Source organism: Anomaloglossus baeobatrachus, chromosome 2 (genome assembly GCF_048569485.1).
Source record: "Anomaloglossus baeobatrachus isolate aAnoBae1 chromosome 2, aAnoBae1.hap1, whole genome shotgun sequence".
NCBI classification, from domain to species: Eukaryota; Metazoa; Chordata; class Amphibia; order Anura; family Aromobatidae; genus Anomaloglossus; species Anomaloglossus baeobatrachus.
Genome location: NC_134354.1, coordinates 756,923,952 through 756,951,053, shown reverse-complemented (window position 1 = coordinate 756,951,053; position 27,102 = coordinate 756,923,952). Strand labels below are relative to the sequence as shown.

Genomic DNA, 27,102 nt, shown 5'->3' with positions numbered 1-27,102 from the left:
CTTCTTCCCACCTCATTGTCAAAAGGAAAGTCGTTCCTACCCCCATCCTGGGCAGTGGTCACGACAGATGCGAGTCTATCAGGGTGGGGAGCAGTGTTTCTCCACCACAGGGCTCAAGGTACGTGGACTCGGAAAGAGTCCACCCTTCAGATCAATGTTCTGGAAATCAGAGCAGTCTATCTTGCCCTACAAGCCTTCCAACAGTGGCTGGAAGGCAAGCAGATCCGAATTCAGTCGGACAACTCCACAGCGGTGGCATACATCAACCACCAAGGGGGAACACGCAGTCGGCAAGCCTTCCAGGAAGTCCGGCGGATTCTGACGTGGGTGGAAGACACGGCATCCACCATATCCGCAGTCCACATCCCAGGCGTAGAAAACTGGGAAGCAGACTTTCTCAGTCGCCAGGGCATGGACGCAGGGGAATGGTCCCTTCACCCGGACGTGTTTCAGGAGATCTGTCGCCGCTGGGGGATGCCGGACGTCGACCTGATGGCGTCACGGCACAACAACAAAGTCCCGGTTTTCATGGCACGGTCTCACGATCACCGAGCTCTGGCGGCAGACGCCTTAGTTCAAGATTGGTCGCAGTTCCGGCTACCGTATGTGTTCCCACCTCTGGCATTGTTGCCCAGAGTGCTCCGCAAAATCAGGTCCGACTGCCGCCGCGCCATTCTCGTCGCTCCAGACTGGCCAAGGAGGTCGTGGTACCCGGATCTGTGGCAGCTCACGGTAGGCCATCCGTGGGCACTACCAGACCGTCCAGACTTGCTGTCTCAAGGGCCGTTTTTCCATCTGAATTCTGCGGCCCTGAACCTGACTGTGTGGCCATTGAGTCCTGGATCCTAGCGGCCTCAGGTTTATCTCATGAAGTGGTTGCCACCATGAGACAGGCGAGGAAGCCATCCTCCGCCAAGATCTACCACAGGACGTGGAGGATATTCCTATCTTGGTGCTCTGCTCAGGGAGTTTCTCCCTGGCCTTTTGCATTGCCTACTTTTCTTTCCTTCCTGCAGTCTGGGTTGGAAAAAGGTTTGTCGCTTGGCTCCCTTAAAGGTCAAGTCTCCGCGCTATCCGTATTTTTTCAGAAACGCCTGGCGCGACTTCCTCAGGTACGCACGTTCCTGCAAGGGGTTTGTCATATCGTCCCCCCTTACAAGCGGCCGTTGGAGCCCTGGGACCTGAACAAGGTTCTAATTGCTCTCCAGAAGCCGCCTTTCGAGCCTATGAAGGAGGTTTCCCTTTCTCGTCTTTCACAGAAAATGGCCTTTCTAGTGGCGGTCACGTCTCTTCGGAGAGTGTCCGAGCTGGCGGCGTTATCATGCAGATCTCCATTCCTGGTGTTTCACCAGGACAAGGTAGTTCTGCGTCCAATTCCAGAATTTCTTCCCAAGGTGGTATCTTCCTTTCATCTCAATCAAGATATCACTTTACCGTCTTTGTGTCCGCATCCAGTTCACCAATTTGAAAAGGGTTTGCATTTATTGGATCTGGTGAGAGCACTCAGGATCTACATTTCCCGCACGGCGTCTCTGCGCCGCTCGGATGCACTCTTTGTCCTTGTCGCTGGTCAGCGTAAAGGGTCGCAAGCTTCCAAATCCACCCTGGCGCGGTGGATCAAGGAACCAATTCTTCACACCTACCGTTCGGCTGGGCTTCCGATTCCATCAGGGCTGAAGGCCCATTCTACCAGAGCCGTGGGTGCGTCCTGGGCATTACGGCACCAGGCTACGGCTCAGCAGGTGTGCCAGGCGGCTACCTGGTCGAGTCTGCACACTTTTACCAAGCATTATCAGGTGCATACCTACGCTTCGGCGGATGCCGGCCTAGGTAGACAAGTCCTTCAGGCGTCGGTGGCTCACCTGTAGGAAAGGGCTGTTTGACGGCCCTATCACGAGGTATTCTTTTACCCACCCAGGGACTGCTTTTGGACGTCCCAATTGTCTGGGTCTCCCAATTAGGAGCGACAAAGAAGAAGGGAATTTTGTTTACTTACCGTAAATTCCTTTTCTTCTAGCTCCAATTGGGAGACCCAGCACCCGCCCTGTTTTCTTAGGAAGTTTGTTTTTTTTTTCGGGTGCACATGTTGTTCATGTTGAACAGTTCAGTTCTCCGAGGCTGTTTCTCGGGTTGAATTTGTATTTAAAACAGTTATTGGCTTTCCTCCTTCTTGCTTTTGCACTAAAACTGAGGAGCCCGTGATCCCACGGGGGGGTGTATAGCCAGAAGGGGAGGGGCCTTACACTTTTAAGTGTAATACTTTGTGTGGCCTCCGGAGGCAGTAGCTATACACCCAATTGTCTGGGTCTCCCAATTGGAGCTAGAAGAAAAGGAATTTACGGTAAGTAAACAAAATTCCCTTCTTTGTGCATATAGCGGTTCCGACCTTGGCAGGTAGGAGCCTGTTATGGTGTACCACGTCTGCTGGCACAATTGTCCCTCATATAGGGATTGGTGGTGCTAAACAGACATTGTACGACCAGTCTCTGAAAAATTAACGTGTCCTTCTAGCCCTCCTGGTGTTCCTTCATCTCTGGAACAAGCACAAGTCTGCCATATAGTTGGTGGTATTTTCCTCAACATTTTGCCCTTCACTCCAAGATAAAATGTACAAAAAATCCATTTATGTGGGTTTTCAGTTGTTCTAAAAACACATAGGCTCTGCAAATCTAATAATCCAAAATTTGAAAAGTGCACCTTCCCTTCCAAGTCCTGCAGTTTGCCCAAACAGACGTTTTTGACTACATGTTGGGTATCGCTGCACTCGTAAGAAAGTGGGTAACAAACTGAAGGGTCCACTTTTTGGTGTTACCTCTTGTAAAAGTGGAAAATCTGGTGCAAAAGCATCACTTTTGTGAAAAAGAAGAACATTTTCAATAGGACAACCTATTGTTATAAAATTCTGTGAAGTACCTGTGGGTTCAAAATGCACACTATACCCCTAGATAAAATCCTTGAGGGGTATAGATTCCAGAATGGGGTCAGTTGTGGGGGGCTCCACTGTTAAGCCACCTCAGGGGATCTCCAAACGCAACATGGCGTTCGCTAATGATTCCTGCCAATTTTGCAGTCAAATGGCGCTAGTTTCATTCTGAGCCCTGCCGTGCACCCAGACAGTTGATTTCCACCACATATGATGTATCGGCAAACTTAGGAGAAATTGCACAATACATTTTATGCTGATTTTTTTCCTGTTACCCTTGTAAAAAAAAAAAAAGCTACCTGGTTGATATAACAATTTTGTGGTAAAAATGTATTTTTTTATTTTCACAGCTCAACATTATAAACTTCTGTGAAGCACCTGGGGGTTCAGGGTACTCGCCAAACATCTAGATAAATTCCTTTTGGGGGGTCTATATTCCAAAATGTGGCCACATGTTGAGGAGCTTCACTGTATAGACACCTCAGGGGCTCTCCAAATGCAACATGGCGTCCGCTATTGATTCCAGACAATTTTGCCGTCAAATTGCACTCCTTCCCTTCCGAGCTTCGCCGTGTACCCAAACAGTTGATTTCCACCACATATATATACATGAGAAATTGCACAATAAATTTCATGGTGATTTTTTTCCTGTTACCCTTGTGAAAAAAAAGCTACCTGGTTAAAATAACAATTTTGTGGTAACATTTTATTTTTTTATTTTCATGGTTCAACGTTATAAAATTCTGTGAAGCACCTGGGGGTTCAGGGTACTCGCTAAACACCTAAATAAATTCCTTGAGGGGTCTAGTTTCCAAAATGGGGTCAGTTGTGAGGGTTTTCTGCTGTTTAGGTACCTTAGGGACCCTACAAATGCAACATGGTGCCCGCAATCTTTTTCAGCCAAATTTGCTTTCCAAAATTCAAATATTGCTCCTTCTGTTCCAAGCCCTCCCATTTGTCCAAACAGAGGTTTCTTACCACATGTGGGGTACCACCGCGCTCATAAGGAGTTAGGTAACAAACGTTGGGGTCCAATTTTTTGGAATTACCTCTTGAAAAAGTGAGAAAATTAATGCTAAAGCAACATTTTTGAGAAAAAAATGAAAATTTTCAATATGACAACGTAACGTTATCAAAATCTGTAAAGTACCTGTGGGTCCAAAATGCTCACTATACCCCTAGATAGAAGCCTTGAGGGGTCTAGTTTCCAGAATGGCATCACTTGTGAGGGATTTCTGCTTTTTAGGTTCCTTAGCGGACCTGTAAATGCAACATGGTGCCCGCAATCTATTTCAGCCAAATTTGCTTTCCAAAATTCAAATATTTCTCCTTCTGTTCCAAGCCCTCCCATTTGTCCAAACAGAGGTTTCTTACCACATGTGGGGTATCACCACGCTCATAAAGTGGGTAACAAGTTTTGGGGTCCATTTTGTTGTTATTTCTGATAAAAGTGATTTATATTTGGGGTAGAGCAACATTTTTAGGTAAAATTTTATTTTTCTTTGTCGCTCCATTGGGAGACCCAGACAATTGGGTGTATAGCTTCTGCCTCCGGAGGCCACACAAAGTATTACACTTAAAAGTGTAAACCCCTCCCCTCTGCCTATACACCCCCCCCGTGCATCACGGGCTCCTCAGTTTTTATGCTTTGTGTTGAAGGAGGCACACATGCACGCAAGCTCCACAATTTAGTCAGCAGCAGCTGCTGATTATATCGGATGGAAGAAAAGAGGGCCCATAACAGGGCCCCCGGCATGCTCCCTTCTCACCCCACTCTGGTCGGCGGTGCTGTTAAGGTTGAGGTACCCATTGCGGGTACAAAGGCTGGAGCCACATGCTGTTTTCCTTCCCCCATCCCTTAGGGGCTCTGGGTGAAGTGGGATCCTAACCGGTCACCAGGCACTGGGACCGTGCTCCCTCCGCAGCCCCTGGGGGAATCTGCTGGACAGGAGACCGGGTATCGTCAGGGACAGGCCCTGCTCCTCTGAGGTACTCTGTGTCCCCTTGGGGACGGCGCATAGAGCGCCTGTCTAATGGACGCTGCAGCAGCTGCTGGTTGTGTTGGTGCGCCGGGACTACCGCGCTTGTTTGCCGGCCGCGCTTATAACTTTAGTCCCCGGCTTTTGCGGCCTAGTACCGCATATTCCCGCCCCCGGGCCTGCCAGTCAGGGGTAAGGGCGGGACGCTGCACTGGACGTCAGCGCTGAGGGCTGGAGCATACTTAGTATCCTCCTCCCCCCTCACTGAGCACCGTGGGGCACCAGATTCCCGCACTTTCTAAGGCACGCCCACGGCTCCCTCCTCCTCTCAGAACGCTGGCAGCCATTCCTATCAGCACTTCTGACGCTGGAGAACTTCAGAGACGAGCTCCACAGCTCTGGGAGGCCCAGGCAGGGAATCTGGTGGTCACACAACCGCTGAGGGCGGTCGGTAAGCCGCACCTGTTACTAGGTGCTAGCCCCCCTGGGTGCCGAAGTGTATATTTATATGCTTATATTGTATACATTTACTCTGTACGGCCGCACTATTGCTTTGGCTATATACCCTCTCTGATTGCTCTAAGAGGAGACAACAGCATGTCGTCCGCAAAAAGCAAGGGTGCCAAGGCACAGGCTTACTTTGCAACCTGTACCTCATGTGCGGCTATGCTACCTGCAGGTTCCACCTACCCTCATTGTGTGCAATGCTCGGCCCCTGTGACACTCACTCAGCCGGAGCCTCTGCCACTGGTGGGACCCTCGGCCCAGGTGGAACCACCTGCTGCCACTGTCCAGGTGACAGGGACAGAGTTTGCAGTATTCGCTGACAAACTTGTTGAGTCTATGGATAGATGGTCTGCTAGGATACTGGAAGCTTTGCAGTCCAGACCTGTAACACAGGCCCCGGGCACTGTTGAATCATTTCCCTCAGACCCCCCTCGGTCGGCGCAGCAAAGTGCTCCTGGGGCGACTCATAGATCCCACGGTGAGGACTCCCGACACAGACCGCAGTCCCAGACCGGCTAAGCGGGCTCGCTGGGAGCTTCCCTCGACTTCATCACACTGTTCAGCGTCTCAGCATGAGGACTCTCTAGAGGATGAAGCGGAGGTGGCAGATCAGGGCTCTGATTCTGACGCCGCTCTCAACCTTGATACACCTGAAGGGGACGCCATAGTAAACTACCTTATAGCGTCCATCAATGAGGTGTTGGATCTTTCTTCAGCGCTCTATTGGGAGACCCAGACGATTGGGGTATAGCTACTGCCTCCGGAGGCCACACAAAGCACTACACTAAAAAGTGCTAGGCCCCTCCCCTTCTGGCTATACCCCCCCGTGGTATCACGGGTTCTCCAGTTTTCAAGCTTTGTGCGAAGGAGGTCAGACATCCACGCATAGCTCCACAGATTTTAGTCAGCAGTAGCTGCTGACTATTTCGGATGGAAGAAAAGAGGGCCCATATAGGGCCCCCAGCATGCTCCCTTCTCACCCGTTGATGGTGTTGTAAGGTTGAGGTACCTATTGCTGGTACGGCGGCTGGAGCCCACATGCTGCTTTCCTTCCACATCCCCCTGAGGGGCTCTGAGGAAGTGGGATCCTGCCGGCCTCAAAGCTCTGACGCCGGGCTCCATCCACAGACCCATTTGAACCTGCTGGATACGGAGCTGGAGTACCGTTCAGGGACATGGCCCTGCACCATTACAGGTACTCTGTGTCCCCGGACACACAGACACAGCACACTCCAGACTTGCTGGGTGTGCTAGTGCGCCGGGGACAGTAAAGGGTTACAGTCACTGCAGCTTTGCTGAGTGACTTTGTGTATTGGGAACTACCGCGCCGGACGCTCCGGGAGCGGCGGCGCGGCTGGGACTTGTAGTTCGCCGGGGACTGGGCGCCGACCGCGCTTTTACGGCGGCGGCGCTTATAAATCCAGTCCCCGGCTTCTGCGGCCTAGTGCCGCTTCGTTCCCGCCCCCTCCCTGTCACTCAGGGAAGGGGACAGGCGCTGAGCAATCAGCAGCGCCGAGGGCTGGAGTCTTTTTACATGCTCCAGCCCTCTCACTGCACACTGTCGGACGCCGGATTCCCGCTCTGACTTGGGGCACGCCCACGGCCCGCCCCTCCTCACACGAGCTGGGGAAGACGCCGGCAGCCATTACTGCAGTCCGAGCTCGGACTTTCGGCAACCAGGCAGGACTATGGCGACCATACACCCGCTTATAGGCGGGCGGTAAGCGGCACACATAGTGCTGACCCCAATATATACTGCAGTGTGTACATGTGTATTTTAACTGCATAGGTCGCTATATGCCCGCTTGGAGAGCGACACATCAGCAGCAGGAAAGCAGGTGTGCTAAGGCACAGGCTTTCTATGCTGCTTGTATTGAACGTACTGAAGTGTTCATTTGTATTTATGCTTGTATGCTATACATTACACTGTACAGTCGCTAGTTTTAGCTATATTCTCCTGGAATGGCTAGACTACAGCAGCAGAAAACCAAGGGTGCTGGGGCACAGGTTTTTTTCTATGTTGCTTGTATTGCATGGGCTGCAGTGTGCATTTGTACTTGTGCTTGTATGCTATGCATCGCACTGTATGGTCACTCTTCTGGGCTATATTCCCCTAGATGACTAGTCTACAGCAGCAGAAGAGCAGGGGTGCCAGGGCATAGGCTTCTATGCTGCTTGTATTGCTTGTGCTGCAGTGTTCATTTGTACTTTATGCTTGTATGCTATACATTGCACTGTACGGTCACCATTCTTGGCTATATACTTCTAGATGGCTAGTCGGCAGCGGCAAAAAAGCAACACAGATTTTCAGTGCTGTTTTTACTACATGGGATGCTATTCATGACACCGTCCCATTGTGTGCATGCTCCCCTGTAGCGCTTCGTCTGCCGGGGTCTCTAGCACTTCGTCTGCCGGGGTCTCTACTAGTCGTGGCCAAAGAAACCACCTGTCAACCCTGTCCAAGGACAGGGACGGAGTTGCAGTTTCGACAGATATATTGTCATAAGATAGAGACTTGCAGTCCAGACAGGCCATGGGCAATCTTCCTGACCAACCTCATTTGGAACGGGGGGGTCCCAGGAGGACTCTCTGTATGATAAGGCAGCTCTCCAGGACTTTGATCCTGACATCGCTCTCAATCCGGATACACCGGATGGTAACGCCATACGGAATGATCCTATAGCGTCCATCAATGGAAGGTTGGATCTTTCTCCCTCAGCTCCCCCAGTGGAGGAGTCAGCTTCACAGCAGGAGAAGTCCCTTTTCAGTATCTCAAACGGATATGGAGTATTTTTCTGGCCACGCTGACTTCAGAGAAGCAGTCCAGAAACACCACGCTTACCAGATAAGCGTTTTCTCCAAACGTTTTTTAAAGATACACGTTATCCCTTTTCCCCTGACGTGGTCAAGCGCTGGACCCAGGGTCCAAAGGTGGATTCTCCAATCTCCAGGCTTGCGTCTAGAGACATAGTTGCACTGGAGATGGGGCTTCACTTAAAGTTGCCATTCACAGACAGATGGACTCTGGTTGAAATCTGTCTAGGAGGCTATCGGCGTGTCGGTTGCCACGGCATTCACAGCCGTATAGGCAACCTAACCTGTTCAGCTGTTCTTGCGCAGCTGGCCTTGAGCACATGTACATCTGTACCGCAGAGGCGTCCGTAACCCCGCAATGTCTGCACTGCGACTTACCCTATTAAAACTGTCCTAAAAGTACAGTCGAGGTTTCGGTCCTTCCCAAGCTCGGGCAGGTCCCAATTGTCCTCGTGCAAAAGGGCTACAAAACCTCAGACGGGCTCAGATTCCGGCCGGGCTCAATCACGCCCAAGGAAGGCAGCCGGAGAAACCGCTACCAAGGCGGTCTCCTCATGACTCTCAGCTCTCTCTCTCTCTCTCCGCATCCGCGGTTGATGGCAGACTCCCCCGCCTTTGGCGACATTTAGCTGCCACAGGTCACAGACCGGTGGGTGACGGACATTGTGCTCACGTGCACAGGACAGTGTTCTGTTCTCGTCCTCCGACTCCATTATTCAGAACGGCCCCACCTCCCCACCGAGCAGATGCCCAGCAGCAGGCGGTGGACGCTCTAAGAGCAGAAGGAGTGGTGATCCCTGTCCCCCCTCAGGAACGAGGGCGAGGGTTTGTACTCCAATCTCTTTGTGGCTCCAAAACAGGACGGCTCCTTCCGTCCTGTTCTGGACCTAAAACTGCTCAACAATCATGTGCACGCCAGGCGGTTCCGGATGGAATCCCTCCGATCCGTCATTACCTCAATGTCTCGAGGAGACTTCCTTGCCTCAACAGACATCAAAGATGCCTATCTCCACGTGCCAATTGCTACGGAGCACCAACGTTTTCTACGTTTTGTGATAGGAGACGACCATCTTCAGTTCGTAGCTCTGCCATTCGGTCTGGCGACAGCCCCACGGGTGTTCACCAAGATCATGGCAGCAGTGGTAGCAGTCTTGCACTCTCAGGGACACTCGGTGATCCCTTACTTGGACGATCTACTCGTCAAAGCACCATCCCTCGAGGCATGCCAACGCAGCCTGAATGTTACGCTGGAGACTCTCCAGACTTTCGGGTGGATCATCAATTTGGCAAGGTCAAATCTGTCACCGACTCAATCACTAACGTATCTCGGCATGGAGTTTCACACTCTATCAGCGATAGTGAAGCTTCCGCTGAACAAGCAGCGTTCACTGCAGACAGAGGTGCAGTCTCTCCTTCAAGGCCAGTCGCACCCCTTAAGGCGCCTCATGCACTTCCTAGGGAAGATGGTGGCAGCCATGGAGGCAGTTCCCTTTGCGCAGTTTCATCTGCGCCAACTTCCATGGGACATTCTCCGCCAATGGGACGGGCAGTCAACCTCCCTGGACAGGAAAGTCTCCTTTTCCCAGACGGCCAAGGACTCTCTGCAATGGTGGCGTATTTCCACCTCATTGTCACAGTGAAGATCCTTCCTACCCCCATCCTGGGCAGTAGTCACGACAGATACGAGTCTGTCAGGGTGGGGAGCAGTTTGTCTCCGCCACAGGGCTCAGGGGACGTGGACTCAGCAGGAGTCCACCCTTCAGATCAATGTTCTGGAAATCAGGGCAGGGTATCTTGCCCTACTAGCTTTCCAGCAGTGGCTACAAAGAGCGCAGATCCGACTCCAGTCGGACAACTCCACAGTGGTGGCATACATCAACCACCAAGGAGAGACGCGCAGTCGGCAAGCCTTCCAGGAAGTCCGGCGAATCCTCATGTGGGTGGAGGACACAGCATCCACCATATCCGCAGTTCACATCCCGGGCGTAGAAAACTGGGAAGCAGACTTCCTCAGTCGCCAGGGTATGGACGCAGGGGAATGGTCCCTTCACCCGGACGTGTTTCAGGAAATCTGTCGCCGCTGGGGGGTGCCGGACGTCGACCTAATGGCGTCTCGGCACAACAACAAGGTCCCGGCATTTATGACACGATCGCGCGATCACAGGGCTCTGGCGGCAGACGCCTTAGTGCAAGATTGGTCGCAGTTCCGGCTCCCATATGTGTTTCCACCTCTGGCAATCTTGCCCAGAGTACTGCGCAAAAATCAGATCCGATTGCAGCCGCGTCATACTCGTCGCCACAGACTGGCCGAGGAGATCGTGGTACCCGGATCTGTGGCATCTCACGGTCGGCCGACCGTGGTCACTACCAGGCCGGCCAGACTTACTGTCCCAAGGGCCGTTTTTCCATCGGAATTCTGCGGCCCTGAACCTGACTGTGTGGCCATTGAGTCCTGGATCCTAGCGTCTTCAGGATTATCCCAAGGGGTCGTTGCCACCATGAAACAGGCTAGGAAGTCCACTTCTGCTAAGATCTACCACAGAACGTGGAAGATTTTCTTAACCTGGTGCTCGGCTCAGGGAGGGTCTCCCTGGCCATTTGCATTGCCTACTTTTCTTTCCTTCCTGCAATCGGGGTTAGAAAAGGGCTTGTCGCTCGGCTCCCTTAAGGGGCAAGTCTCGGCACTATCCGTGTTTTTTTCGGAAGCGTCTAGCACGTCTTTCTAAGGTGCGCACGTTCCTACAGGGGGTCTGTCATATCGTACCCCCGTACAAGCGGCCGTTAGATCCATGGGATCTCAACAGGGTACTAGTTGCTCTCCAGAAGCCGCCTTTCGAGCCTCTGAAGGAAGTTTCATTTTCTCGCCTGTCACAGAAGGTGGCGTTTCTCGTTGCGATCACATCGCTTCGGCGAGTGTCTGAGCTGGCAGCTCTGTCATCCAAGGCTCCCTTCCTGGTGTTCCACCAGGACAAGGTAGTGCTGCGCACCATTCCGGAGTTTCTCCCTAAGGTCGTATCTTCATTTCATCTTAATCAGGATATATCCTTGCCTTCCTTTTGTCCTCATCCGGTTCACCGGTATGGAAAGGACTTACGTTTGTTAGATCTGGTGAGAGCACTCAGAATCTACTTTTCCCGCACGGCGCCCATGCGCCGTTCCGATGCATTTTTTGTCCTTGTCGCTGGTCCGCGCAAGGGGTTGCAGGCTTCTAAAGCCACCCTGGCTCGATGGATCAAAGAACCAATTGTAGAGGCCTACCGTTCTGCGGGGCTTCCGGTTCCTTCAGGGCTAAAAGCCCACTCACCCAGAGCCGTGGGTGCGTCCTGGGCATTACGACACCAGGCTTCGGCTCAACAAGTGTGCCAGGCAGCTACCTGGTCCAGTCTGCACACTTTCACCAAGCATTATCAGGTGCATACCTATGCTTCGGCGGACGCCAGCTTAGGTGGAAGAGTCCTGCAGGCGGCAGTGACACCCCCGTAGGGGAGGGCTGTTTTGCAGCTCTAACATGCGGTATTTCTTTACCCACCCAGGGACAGCTTTTGGACGTCCCAATCGTCTGGGTCTCCCAATAGAGCGCTGAAGAAGAAGGGAATTTTGTTACTTACCGTAAATTCCTTTTCTTCTAGCTCTTATTGGGAGACCCAGCACCCGCCCTGTTGTCCTTCGGGATTTTTTTGTTGTTTGCGGGTACACATGTTGTTCATGTTGAACGGTTTTTCAGTTCTCCGATGTTACTCGGAGTTAATTTGTTTAAACCAGTTATTGGCTTTCCTCCTTCTTGCTTTGGCACTAAAACTGGAGAACCCGTGATACCACGGGGGGGTATAGCCAGAAGGGGAGGGGCCTAGCACTTTTTAGTGTAGTGCTTTGTGTGGCCTCCGGAGGCAGTAGCTATACCCCAATCGTCTGGGTCTCCCAATAAGAGCTAGAAGAAAAGGAATTTACGGTAAGTAACAAAATTCCCTTCTTCTCCTCCAACTCCTCAGATTGAGGAGTCAGCTTCTCACCAGGAGAAATTCCATTTTAGGTTTCCCAAACGTACACGGAGTGCGTTTCTTGATCACTCCGACTTCAGAGATACAGTCCAGAAACACCGAGCTTTTCCAGATAAGCGCTTTACTAAGCGCCTTAATGACACACGTTATCCCTTCCCCCCTGACGTAGTCAAGGGTTGGGCTCAGTGTCCCAAGGTGGATCCTCCAATCTCTAGACTGGCGGCTAGATCCATAGTTGCAGTGGCAGACGGTGCATCACTCAAGGATGCCACTGACAGGCAGATAGAGCTCCTGATGAAATCCATCTATGAAGCTATCGGCGCGTCCTTTGCTCCGGCATTCGCAGCCGTATGGGCACTCCAAGCTATCTCAGCTTGTCAGTCTGAGATTAATGCAGTCACACGTGCCTCTACTCCGCAGGTTGTGTCCTTAACCTCTCAGGCGTCGGCGTTTGCGTCCTACGCCATGAATGCTGTCCTGGACTCTGCGAGCCGTACGGCGGTAGCATCCGCCAATTCGGTGGCAGTCCGCAGGGCCATGTGGCTACGTGAATGGAAGGCAGACTCTGCTTCCAAAAAGTTCTTAACCGGTTTGCCATTTTCTGGCGACCGTCTGTTTGGCGAGCAATTGGATGAAATCATTAAACAATCCAAGGGAAAGGACTCGTCCTTACCCCAGTCCAAACCAAACAGACCTCAACAACGGAAGGTACAATCGAGGTTTCGGTCCTTTCGGCCCTCAGCCAGGTCTCAATTCTCCTCGTCCAACAGGCCACAGAAGGGTCAGAGGAACTCTGATTCATGGCGGTCTAAGTCACGTCCTAAAAAGACCGCCGGAGGAACCGCTCACAAAGCGGCCTCCTCATGACTTTCGGCCTCTCCAAACCGCATCCTCGGTCGGTGGCAGGCTCTCCCGCTTTTGCGATGCCTGGTTGCCACATGTCCAAGACCGATGGGTGAGAGACATTCTGTCTCACGGTTACAGGATAGAGTTCCGCTCTCGTCCTCCGACTCGTTTCTTCAGAACATCTCCGCCCCCCGAGAGAGCCGATGCTCTTCTTCAGGCGGTGAGCACTCTGAAGGCAGAAGGAGTGGTGATCCCTGTTCCCCTTCAGCAATGGGGTCACGGTTTTTACTCCAACTTGTTTGTGGTGCCAAAAAAGGACGGATCTTTCCGTCCCGTTCTGGACCTCAAACTGCTCAACAGACACGTGAAAAGCAGACGGTTCCGGATGGAATCTCTCCGCTCCGTCATCGCCTCGATGTCCCAAGGGGACTTCCTAGCATCAATCGACATCAGGGATGCTTATCTCCACGTGCCGATTTGCACCAGAGCATCAGCGCTTCCTGCGTTTCGCCATCGGGGACGAACACCTTCAGTTCGTGGCACTGCCTTTCGGCCTGGCGACAGCCCCACGGGTCTTCACCAAGGTCATGGCAACAGTGGTAGCAGTCCTACACTCTCAGGGACACTCGGTGATCCCTTACTTAGACGATCTCCTTGTCAAGGCCCCCTCTCGGGTGGCATGCCAACACAGCCTGAACATTGCTCTGGAGACTCTCCAGAGATTCGGGTGGATCATCAAATTCCCAAAGTCAAAATTGACACCGACCCAATCGCTGACATATCTCGGGATGGAGTTTCATACTCTCTCAGTGATTAGTGAAACTTCCGCTGGACAAACAGCGTTCACTACGGACAGGGGTGCAATCTCTCCTTCGAGCCCAGTCGCACCCCTTGAGGCGCCTCATGCACTTCCTAGGGAAGATGGTGGCAGCAATGGAGGCAGTTCCATTTGCGCAGTTTCATCTGCGTCCACTTCAATGGGACATTCTCCGCAAATGGGACAGGAAGTCGACGTCCCTCGACAGGAACGTCTCCCTTTCTCGGGCAGCCAAGGCCTCCCTTCAGTGGTGGCTTCTTCCCACTTCTTTGTCGAAGGGGAAATCATTCCTGCCCCCATCCTGGGCTGTGGTCACGACGGACGCGAGTCTGTCAGGGTGGGGAGCGGTCTTCCTCCACCACAGGGCTCAGGGTACCTGGACTCAGCCAGAGTCCTCCCTTCAGATCAATGTTCTGGAGATAAGGGCAGTGTATCTAGCCCTAAAGGCGTTCCATCGGTGGCTGGAGGGCAGGCAGATCCGCATACAGTCGGACAACGCCACGGCGGTCGCGTACATCAACCACCAGGGCGGCACTCGCAGTCGTCAAGCCTTCCAAGAAGTTCGGCGGATTCTGCTGTGGGCGGAGGCCACAGCCTCCACCATCTCCGCGGTTCACATCCCGGGCGTAGAAAACTGGGAAGCCGACTTTCTCAGTCGCCAGGGCATGGACGCAGGGGAATGGTCTCTTCACCCGGACGTTTTTCAAGAGATCTGTTGCCGCTGGGGGAAGCCGGACGTCGACCTAATGGCGTCCCGGCACAACAACAAGGTCCCGGCATTCATGGCACGGTCTCAAGATCACAGAGCTCTGGCGGCAGACGCATTAGTTCAGGATTGGTCGCAGTTTCGGCTGCCTTATGTATTTCCTCCTCTGGCACTGCTGCCCAGAGTATTACGCAAGATCAGGTCCGACTGCCGCCGCGCCATCCTCATCGCCCCAGACTGGCCGAGGAGGTCGTGGTACCCGGATCTGTGGCATCTCACGGTGGGTCAACCGTGGGCACTACCAGACCGTCCAGACTTACTGTCTCAAGGGCCATTTTTCCATCTGAATTCTGCGGCCCTCAACCTGACTGTGTGGCCATTGAGTCCTGGATCCTAGCGTCTTCAGGGTTATCTCAAGAGGTCATTGCCACTATGAGACAGGCCAGGAAACCAACGTCCGCCAAGATCTACCACAGGACGTGGAGGATCTTCTTATCCTGGTGCTCTGATCAGGGTTTTACTCCCTGGCCATTTGCCTTGCCCACTTTTCTGTCCTTCCTTCAATCCGGAATGGAAAAGGGTTTGTCTCTCGGCTCTCTTAAGGGACAAGTCTCGGCGCTCTCTGTGTTTTTTCAAAAGCGTCTAGCCAGGCTTCCGCAGGTACGCACGTTCCTGCAGGGGGTTTGCCACATAGTCCCTCCTTACAAGCGTCCGCTAGAACCCTGGGATCTGAACAGGGTGCTAACGGCTCTTCAGAAACCACCTTTCGAGCCAATGAGGGATATTTCTCTTTCACGCCTTTCGCAGAAGGTGGTCTTCCTAGTGGCAGTCACATCACTTCGGAGAGTGTCTGAGCTAGCTGCACTGTCATGCAAAGCCCCCTTCCTGGTGTTTCACCAGGACAAGGTGGTTCTGCGTCCGGTTCCGGAATTTCTCCCTAAGGTGGTATCCCCTTTTCATCTCAATCAGGATATCTCCTTACCTTCTTTTTGCCCTCATCCAGTTCACCAATGTGAAAAGGATTTGCACTTGTTAGATCTTGTGAGAGCACTCAGACTCTACATTTCTCGTACGGCGCCCCTGCGCCGCTCGGATGCGCTCTTTGTCTTTGTCGCTGGCCAGCGTAAAGGGTCGCAGGCTTCCAAGTCAACCTTGGCTCGGTGGATCAAGGAACCAATTCTTGAAGCCTACCGTTCTTCGGGGCTTCCGGTTCCTTCAGGGCTGAAAGCCCATTCTACCAGAGCCGTGGGTGCGTCCTGGGCATTGCGGCACCAGGCTACGGCTCAGCAGGTGTGTCAGGCGGCTACCTGGTCGAGTCTGCACACTTTCACGAAACACTATCAGGTGCATACCTACGCTTCGGCAGATGCCAGCCTAGGTAGGCGAGTCCTTCAGGCGGCGGTTGCCCACCTGTAGGAAGGGGCCGTTTTACGGCTCTATTACCGAGGTATTCTTTTACCCACCCAGGGACTGCTTTTGGACATCCCAATTGTCTGGGTCTCCCAATGGAGCGACAAAGAAGGGAATTTTGTTTACTTACCGTAAATTCCTTTTCTTCTAGCTCCTATTGGGAGACCCAGCACCCGCCCCTGTTCCCTTCGGGCTGTTGTTCTTTTGTGTACACATGTTGTTCATGTTGAATTGTTCTGGGTTCATGGTTTTCAGTTCTCCGAACATCCTTCGGATTGAATTTACCTTAGACCAATTTATAAGTTTCCTCCTTCCTGCTTTTGCACCAAAACTGAGGAGCCCGTGATGCACGGGGGGGTGTATAGGCAGAGTGGAGGGGTTTACACTTTTAAGTGTAATACTTTGTGTGGCCTCCGGAGGCAGAAGCTATACACCCAATTGTCTGGGTCTCCCAATAGGAGCTAGAAGAAAAGGAATTTACGGTAAGTAAACAAAATTCCCTTCTTTGCTTTTTTAATTCCATATTGCTTTAGTTCCTGTGAAGCACCTAAAGGGTTAATAAACTTCTTCAATGTGGTTTTGAGTACCTTGAGGGGTGCAGTTTTTAGAATGGGGTCACTTTTGGGTATTTTCGGTCACCTAGGCCTCTCAAAATCACTTCAAATGGGATGTGGTCCCTAAAAAAAAAAGGTTTTGAAAATTTTGATGTAAAAATGAGAAATTGCTGATGAACTTTGAACCCTTCTAACTTCCTAACAAAATTTTTTTTTTTTTTTCCAAAATTGTGCTGATGTAAACTAGACAAGTGGGAAATGTTATTTATTAAGTATTTTGTGTCACAGAACTCTCTGGTTTAACGGTAAAAAAATTCAAAAGTTGAAAATTTTAAAATTTTTCAAACATTTTGCCAAAATTCATTTTTTTTTCACAAATAAACGCAAAAACTATTGTCCTAAATTTGGTACTAACATGAAGTCCAATATGTGACGAAAAAACAATCTCCGAATCACTGGGATCCGTTGAAGCGTTCCAGAGTTATAACATCATGAAGGGACACTGGTCAAAATTGCAAAATTTGGTCTGGTCATTAAGATGAAAATTAGCTCCGTCACTAAGGGGTTAATCAAAGTTTGCATGCGGGATGTATGTATCGGGTTGAAGAACTGACCGTGCACCATACTGAACAGACTCTGGCTGTGTTGTACAGCATCTGTCTCTATCAGCGACCAGAGTTGCCTCTGTTCACTGCTATTTAACCATTGCCGCTGTCCATTACTGACGGCGTCATTTAAATGACTTGTTTGCCAATGGCCTACGTGCACCAGCACCCATTGGTAACCCTCGCAAAGTGATCATGGTGATGCGATGGGTTACCAGAGCTGCCATTGTAGTCCTCCTGTGAAGCTTGGCCTCGTGCTCTGCTTCATAGTAGAACAGAATGTATAGTATATGCTGTGGTGTTGAATGAATATGAATATATATATATATATATATATATATATATATATATATATATATATATATATATATATATATATATATATATATATATATATATATACATATATATATATATATATATATATATATATATATATATATATATATATATATATATATATATATATATATATATATATATATATATATATATATATATATATATATATATATATATATATATATATATATATATTTCTTTGTCGCTCCATTGGGAGACCCAGACAATTAGGGTGTATAGCTACTGCCTCCGGAGGCCACACAAAGTATTACACTTTAAAAAGTGTAACCCCTCCCCTCTGCCTATACACCCCCCCATGCATCACGGGCTCCTCAGTTTTTATGCTTTGTGTTGAAGGAGGCACACATTCACTCATGCTCCCATTTTAGTCAGCAGCAGCTGCTGATTGTATCGGATGGAAGAAAAGAGGGCCCCTAACAGGGCCCCCGGCATGCTCCCTTCTCACCCCACTAAGTCGGCGGTGTTGTTAAGGTTGAGGTACCCATTGCGGGTACACAGGCTGGAGCCACATGCCGTTTTCCTTCCCCATCCCTTAGGGGCTCTGGGAGAAGTGGGATCATATCCGGTCATCCAGGCACTGGGACCGGGCTCCCTCCGCAGCCCCTTTGGGATTCTGACGGACAGGAGACTGAGTATCATCAGGGACAGGGCCCTGCATCTACAGGTACTCTGTGTCCCCTTGGGGACGGTGCATGGAGCACTTTGGCCTCAGACGCTGCAGCGACTGCGGTGTCGGTATGAGACCGGGACTACCGCGCCTGCTTGCCGGCCGCGGTTTTAACTTTAGTCCCCGGCTTTTGCGGCCTAGTGCCTTAAACTCCCGCCCCCGGGCCTGCCAGTCAGGGGAAAGGGCGGGACGGTCGGTCTGACGCCGACAGTGAGGGCTGGAGCACACTTAGCTGTCCTCCTCCCCCCTCACTATTCACTCTGGGGCACCAGATTCCCGCACTTTTGTAGTTACGCCCACGGCTCCCTCCTCCCCTGTGAACGCCGACAGCCATGTTTTAAGCACATTCTGCCGGTGGAGGACTTCTGGCAGCAGCTCTGGGAGACCCGAGGCAGGGAATCTGGTGGCCACACACCGCTTGAGCGGTTGGTAAGCCACACCGGTCACCCGGTGCTGGTCCCCCTAGAGTGCCGAACTGTATATATATATATATATATATATATATATATATATATATATATATATATATATATATATATATATATATATATATATATATATATATATATATATATATATATATATATATATATATATATATATATATATATATATATATATATATATATATATATATATATATATATATATATATATATATATATATATAATTATATTTGTATACATTTTTCTCGGTTCGGCTGTACTGTTAGCTTGTGGCTATATATCCCTCTGTGATCATTCTCCTGGCAGACAACAGCATGTCGTTCACAAGGAGCAAGGGTGCCAAGACACAGGGTTATTTTGCAACCTGTACCTCTTGTGCGGCTATGCTACCTGCAGGTTCCACCTACCCTCACTGTGAGCAATGCTCGGGCCCTGTGGCACTCGCTCAGCCGGAGCCTGGGGCACTGGTGGGACCCTCGGCCCAGGTAGAACCGCCGGCTACCCCTGTACAGGCGGCAGGGACAGAGTTTGCAGTTTTAGCTGAGAAACTCTCTGAGTCATTTTCACAATCCATGGCTCAGTCTATGGATAAATGGTCTGCTAAGATACTAGAAGTCTTGCAGTCCAGACCGGCCCTTACACAGGCCCCGGGCACTGCGGGATCGCCCCCAGGCCCATCTCGGTCTGCGACGAAGCGTGCTCCTGGGGTGGCCTCTAGTTATTACGTGGAGGACTCCGGCACGGACCGCAGTCCCAGACCGGCTAAGCGGGCTCGCTTAGAATCTTCCCCGACTTCATCACGCTGTTCGGGGTCTCAGCTTGAGGACTCTCTAGAGGATGAGGCGGAGGTCGCAGCCCAGGACTCTGACCCTGACGTTGCTCTCAATCTTGATACACCTGAAGGGGACGCCATAGTAAATGACCTAATAGCGTCCATCAACCAGGTGCTAGATCTTTCTCCCCCAACTCCACCTATAGAGGAGTCGGCCTCACAGCAGGAGAAGCACCAGTTTAGGTTTCCCAAACGTACTCTGAGTGCTTTCTTCGATCACTCTAACTTCAGAGATGCTGTCCAGAAGCACAGGGCTTTCCCGGACAAGCGCTTTACTAAACGCCTTAATGACACACGTTACCCCTTCCCCCCTGACGTAGTTAAGGGTTGGGCTCAATGTCCCAAGGTGGATCCTCCAGTCTCTAGACTGGCGGCTAGATCCGTAGTAGCAGTGGCTGACGGTTCATCGCTCAAGGATGCCACGGACAGGCAGATAGAGCTCCTAATGAAATCCATCTATGAAGCCATAGGCGCGTCCTTTGCCCCAGCCTTTGCAGCAGTGTGGGCACTCCAGGCTATCTCAGCTTGTCTGTCTGAGATTAATGCGGTCACCCGTACCTCTGCTCCGCAAGTGGCGTCTTTGTCTTCTCAGGCGTCGGTATTTTCATCCTACGCCATGAATGCTGTCCTGGACTCGGCTAGCCGTACAGCGGTAGCATCCGCCAATTCGGTGGCAGTCCGCAGGGCCATGTGGCTACGCGAATGAAAGGCAGACTCTGCTTCCAAGAAGTTCTTGACCGGTTTGCCTTTTTCTGGCGACCGATTGTTTGGCGAGCAATTGGATGAAATTATTAAGCAATCCAAGGGAAAAGACTCGTCCTTACCCCAGCCCAAACCAAAGAGACCTCAGCAACGAAAAATTCAAGCGAGGTTTCGGTCCTTTCGGCCCTCAGCCAGATCTCAATCCTCCTCATCCAACAGGCCACAGAAGAGCCAGAGAAACTCTTCTGCATGGCGGTCTAAGTCACGTCCTCCAAAGACCGCCGGAGGCACCGTCTCTAAGGCGGCCTCCTCATGACTTTCGGCCTCCCCAAACCGCATCCTCGGTCGGTGGCAGGCTCTCCCGCTTTTGCGACGCCTGGTGGCCACATGTCCAAGACCGATGGGTGAGGGACATTCTGTCTCACGGTTACAGGATAGAGTTCAGCTCTCGTCCTCCGACTCGTTTTTTCAGAACATCTCCGCCCCCCGAGCGAACCGTTGCGCTTTTTCAGGCGGTGGACACTCTGAAGACAGAAGGAGTTGTGATACCTGTTCCCCTTCAGGAACGTGGTCGCGGTTTTTACTCCAACCTGTTCGTGGTGCCAAAAAAGGACGGTTCATTCCGTCCCGTTTTGGACCTCAAATTGCTCAACAGACATGTGAGAACCAGGCGGTTTCGCATGGAATCCCTCCGCTCTGTCATCGCTTCGATGTCCCAAGGAGACTTCCTAGCATCAATCGACATCAGGGATGCCTATCTCCATGTGCCGATCGCTCCAGAGCATCAACGCTTCCTGCGTTTCGCCATCGGGGACGAACACCTTCAGTTTGTGGCACTGCCTTTCGGCCTGGCGACAGCCCCACGGGTCTTCACCAAGGTCATGGCATCCGTTGTGGCAGTCCTACACTCTCAGGGCCACTCGGTGATCCCGTACTTAGACGATCTTCTAGTCAAGGCACCCTCCCGGGTGGCATGTCAACACAGTCTGACCGTTGCTCTGGAGACTCTCCAGAGGTTCGGGTGGATCATCAATTTCCCAAAGTCAAAATTGACTCCGACCCAATCACTGACTTACCTCGGGATGGAGTTTCATACTCTCTCAGCGATAGTCAAGCTACCGCTGGACAAACAGCGTTCGCTGCAAACAGGGGTGCAATCTCTCCTTCGGGTCCAGTCACACCCCTTGAGGCGCCTCATGCACTTCCTGGGGAAGATGGTGGCAGCAATGGAGGCAGTTCCCTTTGCGCAGTTTCATCTGCGTCCACTCCAATGGGACATTCTCCGCAAATGGGACAAGAGGTCGACGTCCTTAGACAGGAACGTCTCTCTGTCTCTGGCAGCCAAGACCTCTCTTCAGTGGTGGCTTCGTCCCACTTCTCTGTCGAAGGGAAAATCTTTCCTGCCCCCATCCTGGGCTGTGGTCACGACGGACGCGAGTCTGTCAGGGTGGGGAGCGGTTTTTCTCCACCACAAGGCTCAGGGAACCTGGACTCCGACAGAGTCCTCCCTTCAGATCAATGTTCTGGAGATAAGGGCAGTGTATCTAGCCCTAAAGGCGTTCCATCGGTGGCTGGAGGGCAGGCAGATCCGCATACAGTCGGACAACGCCACGGCGGTCGCGTACATCAACCACCAGGGCGGCACTCGCAGTCGGCAAGCCTTCCAAGAAGTTCGGCGGATTCTGCTGTGGGCGGAGGCCACAGCCTCCACCATCTCCGCGGTTCACATCCCGGGCGTAGAAAACTGGGAAGCCGACTTTCTCAGTCGCCAGGGCATGGACGCAGGGGAATGGTCTCTTCACCCGGACGTGTTTCAAGAGATCTGTTGCCGCTGGGGAACGCCGGACGTCGATCTCATGGCGTCTCGGCACAACAACAAAGTCCCGGCATTCATGGCACGGTCTCAGGATCACAGAGCTCTGGCGGCGGACGCCTTAGTTCAGGATTGGTCGCAGTTTCGACTGCCTTATGTATTCCCTCCTATGGCAATGCTGCCCAGAGTGTTGCGCAAGATCAGGTCCGACTGCCGCCGCGCCATCCTCGTCGCTCCAGACTGGCTGAGGAGGTCGTCGTACCCGGACCTGTGGCACCTCACGGTGGGTCAACCGTGGGCGCTCCCAGACTGACCAGACTTGCTGTCTCAAGGGCCATTTTTCCATCTGAATTCTGCGGCCCTCAACCTGACTGTGTGGCCATTGAGTCCTGGCTCCTAGCGTCCTCAGGGTTATCTCAAGAGGTCATTGCCACTATGAGACAGGCCAGGAAACCAACGTCAGCCAAGATCTATCACAGGGCTTGGAGGATCTTCTTAGCCTGGTGCTCTGAGAAGGGGTTTACCCCCTGGCCGTTTGCCTTACCCACGTTTCTTTCCTTCCTTCAATCCGGAATGGACAAGGGTTTGTCTCTCGGCTCTCTCAAGGGACAAGTATCGGCGCTTTCCGTGTTTTTTCAAAAGCGTCTAGCCAGGCTTCCGCAGGTCCGCACGTTCCTGCAGGGAGTTTGCCACATAGTCCCACCTTACAAGCGTCCGCTGGAACCCTGGGATCTCAACAGGGTTCTACGGGCTCTTCAGAAACCACCTTTTGAGCCGCTGCGGGAGGTCTCGCTATCACGTCTTTCGCAGAAGGTGGCATTTCTAGTGGCAGTTACATCACTCCGAAGAGTGTCAGAGCTTGCAGCGCTGTCATGCAAAGCCCCCTTCCTGGTATTTCACCAGGATAAAGTGGTTCTGCGTCCGGTCCCGGACTTTCTCCCTAAGGTGGTATCCCCTTTTCATCTCAATCAGGATATCTCCTTACCTTCATTTTGCCCTCATCCAATTCACCAATGTGAAAAGGATTTGCATTTGTTAGATCTAGTGAGAGCACTCCGGATCTACGTGTCTCGCACGGCGCCACTGCGCCGTTCTGATGCGCTCTTTGTCCTTGTCGCTGGCCAGTGTAAGGGGTCGCAGGCTTCCAAGTCAACCTTGGCTCGGTGGATCAAGGAACCGATTTTTGAGGCCTACCGTTCTTCTGGGCTTCCGATTCCTTCAGGGCTGAAAGCCCATTCTACCAGAGACGTGGGTGCGTCCTGGGCATTGCGGCACCGGGCGACGGCTCAGCAGGTGTGTCAGGCAGCTACCTGGTCTAGTCTGCACACTTTCACGAAACACTATCAAGTGCATACCTATGCTTCGGCGGATGCCAGTCTAGGTAGGCGAGTCCTTCAGGCGGCGGTTGCCCACCTGTAAGAGGAGGGCCGTTGTCGGCTCTTTTTATCGGGGTATTCTTTTACCCACCCAGGGACTGCTTTTGGACGTCCCAATTGTCTGGGTCTCCCAATGGAGCGACAAAGAAGAAGGGAATTTTGTTTACTTACCGTAAATTCCTTTTCTTCTAGCTCCTATTGGGAGACCCAGCACCCGCCCCTGTTCCCTTCGGGCTGTTTGTTCTTTTGTGTACACATGTTGTTCATGTTGAATTGTTCTTTTGGTTCATGGTTTCAGTTCTCCGAACATCCTTCGGATTGAATTTACCTTAGACCAATTTATAAGTTTCCTCCTTCCTGCTTTTGCACCAAAACTGAGGAGCCCGTGATGCACGGGGGGGTGTATCGGCAGAGGGGAGGGGTTACACTTTTTAAAGTGTAATACTTTGTGTGGCCTCCGGAGGCAGTAGCTATACACCCTAATTGTCTGGGTCTCCCAATAGGAGCTAGAAGAAAAGGAATTTACGGTAAGTAAACAAAATTCCCTTCATTATTAATATATAATATATATATTATGAATATAATATATATTATTAATATATATATATATATATATATTATTAATATTATATATATATATATATAATTATTATTATTATTATTATTATTATTATTATTATTATTATTATTTTATTTTATTTTTTTTTATATTTTTTTTTTAAGCTATACATTAAACACCGAATAGAGAAGAATAAAACTACAAAACTTGCTTTTATTTTTTCAAATTTGATCTTGTGGCTTGTGCTTTTCTGTATCAAACATCTTGAGTTTTATGTCTGCATCTGAGCAGTTTCACTGAACGGTTATATTCAGAGGAGCCAAAAAATGGGAACCACAACTGTATAGGAAAAGGAGACTATGCCAAGTGGTAGGAGATGATGCAATGTGACCCCTGATTTCTCTTTTCTGCCAGTGATCACCAGGAGCTGGTGAAGCAGATGAATGAGGCTCATTCTCAGCGTCTTAAAGAAGATCTGGAGGAAGAACTGGAGGTTCTGGTGAGAAGAATGGAAGCAAAGGCAGATCAGATCACCAAAGTACGCAAGCACCAAGCAATGGTGAGTCCCTTGGCGGCACAGACATGGGCGAGCATTTTAGGCTATAGGTGCATGTGCACATTGCAATTTTGTTGTCACAAAAACTGCAACCAAAACTGCACCTTGTCCCAGCGAGACAAAAACGCAAGAAGATAGAACATGCTGCAATTTGTTTGTGACAAATAAAGTGCAGACCAAAAAACTGCAATGTGCACACAGCAAATCTGAATTGTCATAGATTTTGCTGGGAAGTCAAAAGTGAGAACTTTCCAACAACAAAACTGCACCAAAAGCGCAACGTGTGCATATAGCCTTTAAAGTTTCATAAAAATAGTTTAAATATTTAGAAAAAGATTTTAATTTTCTGATTTATTATAATAATTATTATTATTATTATTATTTTCTATACCTGATTTATGGGAGCAGCCATATAGCCTGAGCTACCGTTACCAGAATTCAGATATATGGTTTATACCAATCACATAGACCATAGGAAATAAGTCTTGGTATGTCCACTTCTAAGGGAGAGTTTTCCAAGTATGCTCTGACCGGTGCAGAGAGGGGGAGGAGGTGATCTGTGATGGCCTTAGAATTCATAATAGGGGAATATGTGCCCATGGGACAACGTACCCGCGGAAAACCTGCAGATTTATCTGGATTTTACAGATAAATCCGCAGCTTCTAGCAAGTACAGACACTCCCCATGTTATCCTATGGGACATGGGGAGTGCTGTGTCCATGCTGCGGTATGTGCGGCTGCGGAATATGCTGCGGATGTCCCGCAGCAGCACGTAACTGCATGTCAATTATTCCTGTGGAAATACCTGCGGAATTCCCGCTTCTCCACTATGGAGCTACAGGGCGGGACTTCCACAGGTATTTACCACAACAAAATTGCTCGAATCCCGCAGCAATATATAGGTGCGGATTTTGGGCAGCAGCTGCGGTAAACCTGCGGAAAAGTCCGCGGGTACGTTGTCCCGTTGGCACATAGTCTATATACAAGTATTATCTGTCAATTGTAGTCCTACCTCTGAGGATAATGAGTCTGCTGAAAAGGGATCTCTACAGCGCAGGAAGTGTCAGCCTATTATGAAGCTCTGAGTAAAAACTGCAAGAGTTCAAGAATTTTAATATCAAATTCTAATCATAGATTTTTTTTTTTTAATCTAGTTTTGTTTTAATAATATATAGAAAGATTTAAAAAAAAAGATACAAGGAATGGGTCATTTTCTTATCCCCTTAATGCATTTGAAATTTAAAGGGCCAGTCTCATCAAAAATCCATATTATTCGGGTGTGCACAGTGCAATATACTAAGATCCCCACAAATGGCTGATATTAGATCGTGGAGGGCGGCCCGCAATAATACGTCCATAGGGCCCGCTGGGAAAGTGGAAGTTTTGTTTTAGGTTTTTCTGTAGCAACCATTCAGATTGCTGCTCTTCTTTTTTCCGCACACAGCTCAGAAAGTTACTGAAGGAGACGAGACACAAAAAGAAGAATTCTTGCGAATTTTCCAAAACCCATCGGAGCGGGAAAGACCAGCAAACGAGTAAGCGGGACCCCAACAGAGCGAGTCCAGGAGAGAAGAGCAGGAAGAGCCTGCAGTTACTGCGCGAAATGCAGACGCTGCAGGGCTCGCTGCAGAGGGACGACGTGCACTGGGAGTGATGGGCGGCCGCACTGGGAGTGATGGGCGGCCGCACTGGGAGTGATGGGCGGCCGCACTGGGAACCTCAGGGATAAAGGACTGGAACTACAAAGGAAGCGCCTCTCACCGAGGAGATGGAATGAGAGGCTGTAGAATAAAATCACTGTCTTCCAGATTTCCTGTAGGTGGCGCTCATCCTGAATACACTGTATTTATTGTAAAGACTTATTTTTATATATTCTGGAGCCTTAAAGGGGTTTTCCAGGCACGTAATATTGATGACCTAGCCATGTGTGATCAGTGGGGGGGAATCTCACAACTGACACCTCAACCGATCAGATATAAAAACAAGCCTGGTCACTGTGTAGCAGCTGCTGTTGGCTTCTGCAGAACAGATTGTATTGTGAAGGATAACCAGAGCTGTTCTAACCTCCGTAGGTGAGAAATAAAATACGTCATCAATATGATGTGATCAATCAATTCTTTTAATGTGGCGTGAAATGCTGATAGGTAACAGGGCAGCAACAGATGAAAAGTTCAGGGCCTCATCATCAGTGCAGTCTCCGTTTTCATACTCATGGATTTGAATGGCCAAGTTTGATCCAAAACAACTAGTGATGAGCGGGCACTACCATGCTCGGGTGCTCAGTACTTGTAACTAGTGATGAGGAGCACTACCATGCTCGGGTGCTCAGTACTCGTAACTAGTGATGAGCGGGCACTACCATGCTCGGGTGCTCAGTACTTGTAACTAGTGATGAGGAGCACTACCATGCTCGGGTGCTCTGTACTCGTAACTAGTGATGAGCGGGCACTACCATGCTCGGGTGCTCTGTACTCGTAACTAGTGATGAGCAGGCACTACCGTGCTCGGGTGCTCAGTACTTGTAACTAGTGATGAGCGGGCACTACCATGCTTGGGTGCTCAGTACTTGTAACTAGTGATGAGTGAGCACTACCATGCTCGGGTGCTCGTAACTAGTGATGAGCGGG

At 50.6% G+C, this 27,102-nt stretch overlaps 1 protein-coding gene across 1 annotated transcript in view; it reads left to right on the top strand.

The window, feature by feature from the left end:
* CEP57 (centrosomal protein 57) overlaps window positions 1-26,881 on the top strand; it is a gene marked incomplete at its 5' end in the record, with an annotated part of 41,482 nt that extends 14,601 nt beyond the window's left edge. The window contains 2 exons of the mRNA XM_075333960.1: window positions 24,333-24,477; window positions 25,920-26,881. Coding sequence (XP_075190075.1) covers window positions 24,333-24,477; window positions 25,920-26,129 — 355 coding nt within the window. The remainder of the gene's footprint in view (window positions 1-24,332; window positions 24,478-25,919) is intronic.
* Between the last annotated feature and the right edge of the window lie 221 nt (window positions 26,882-27,102).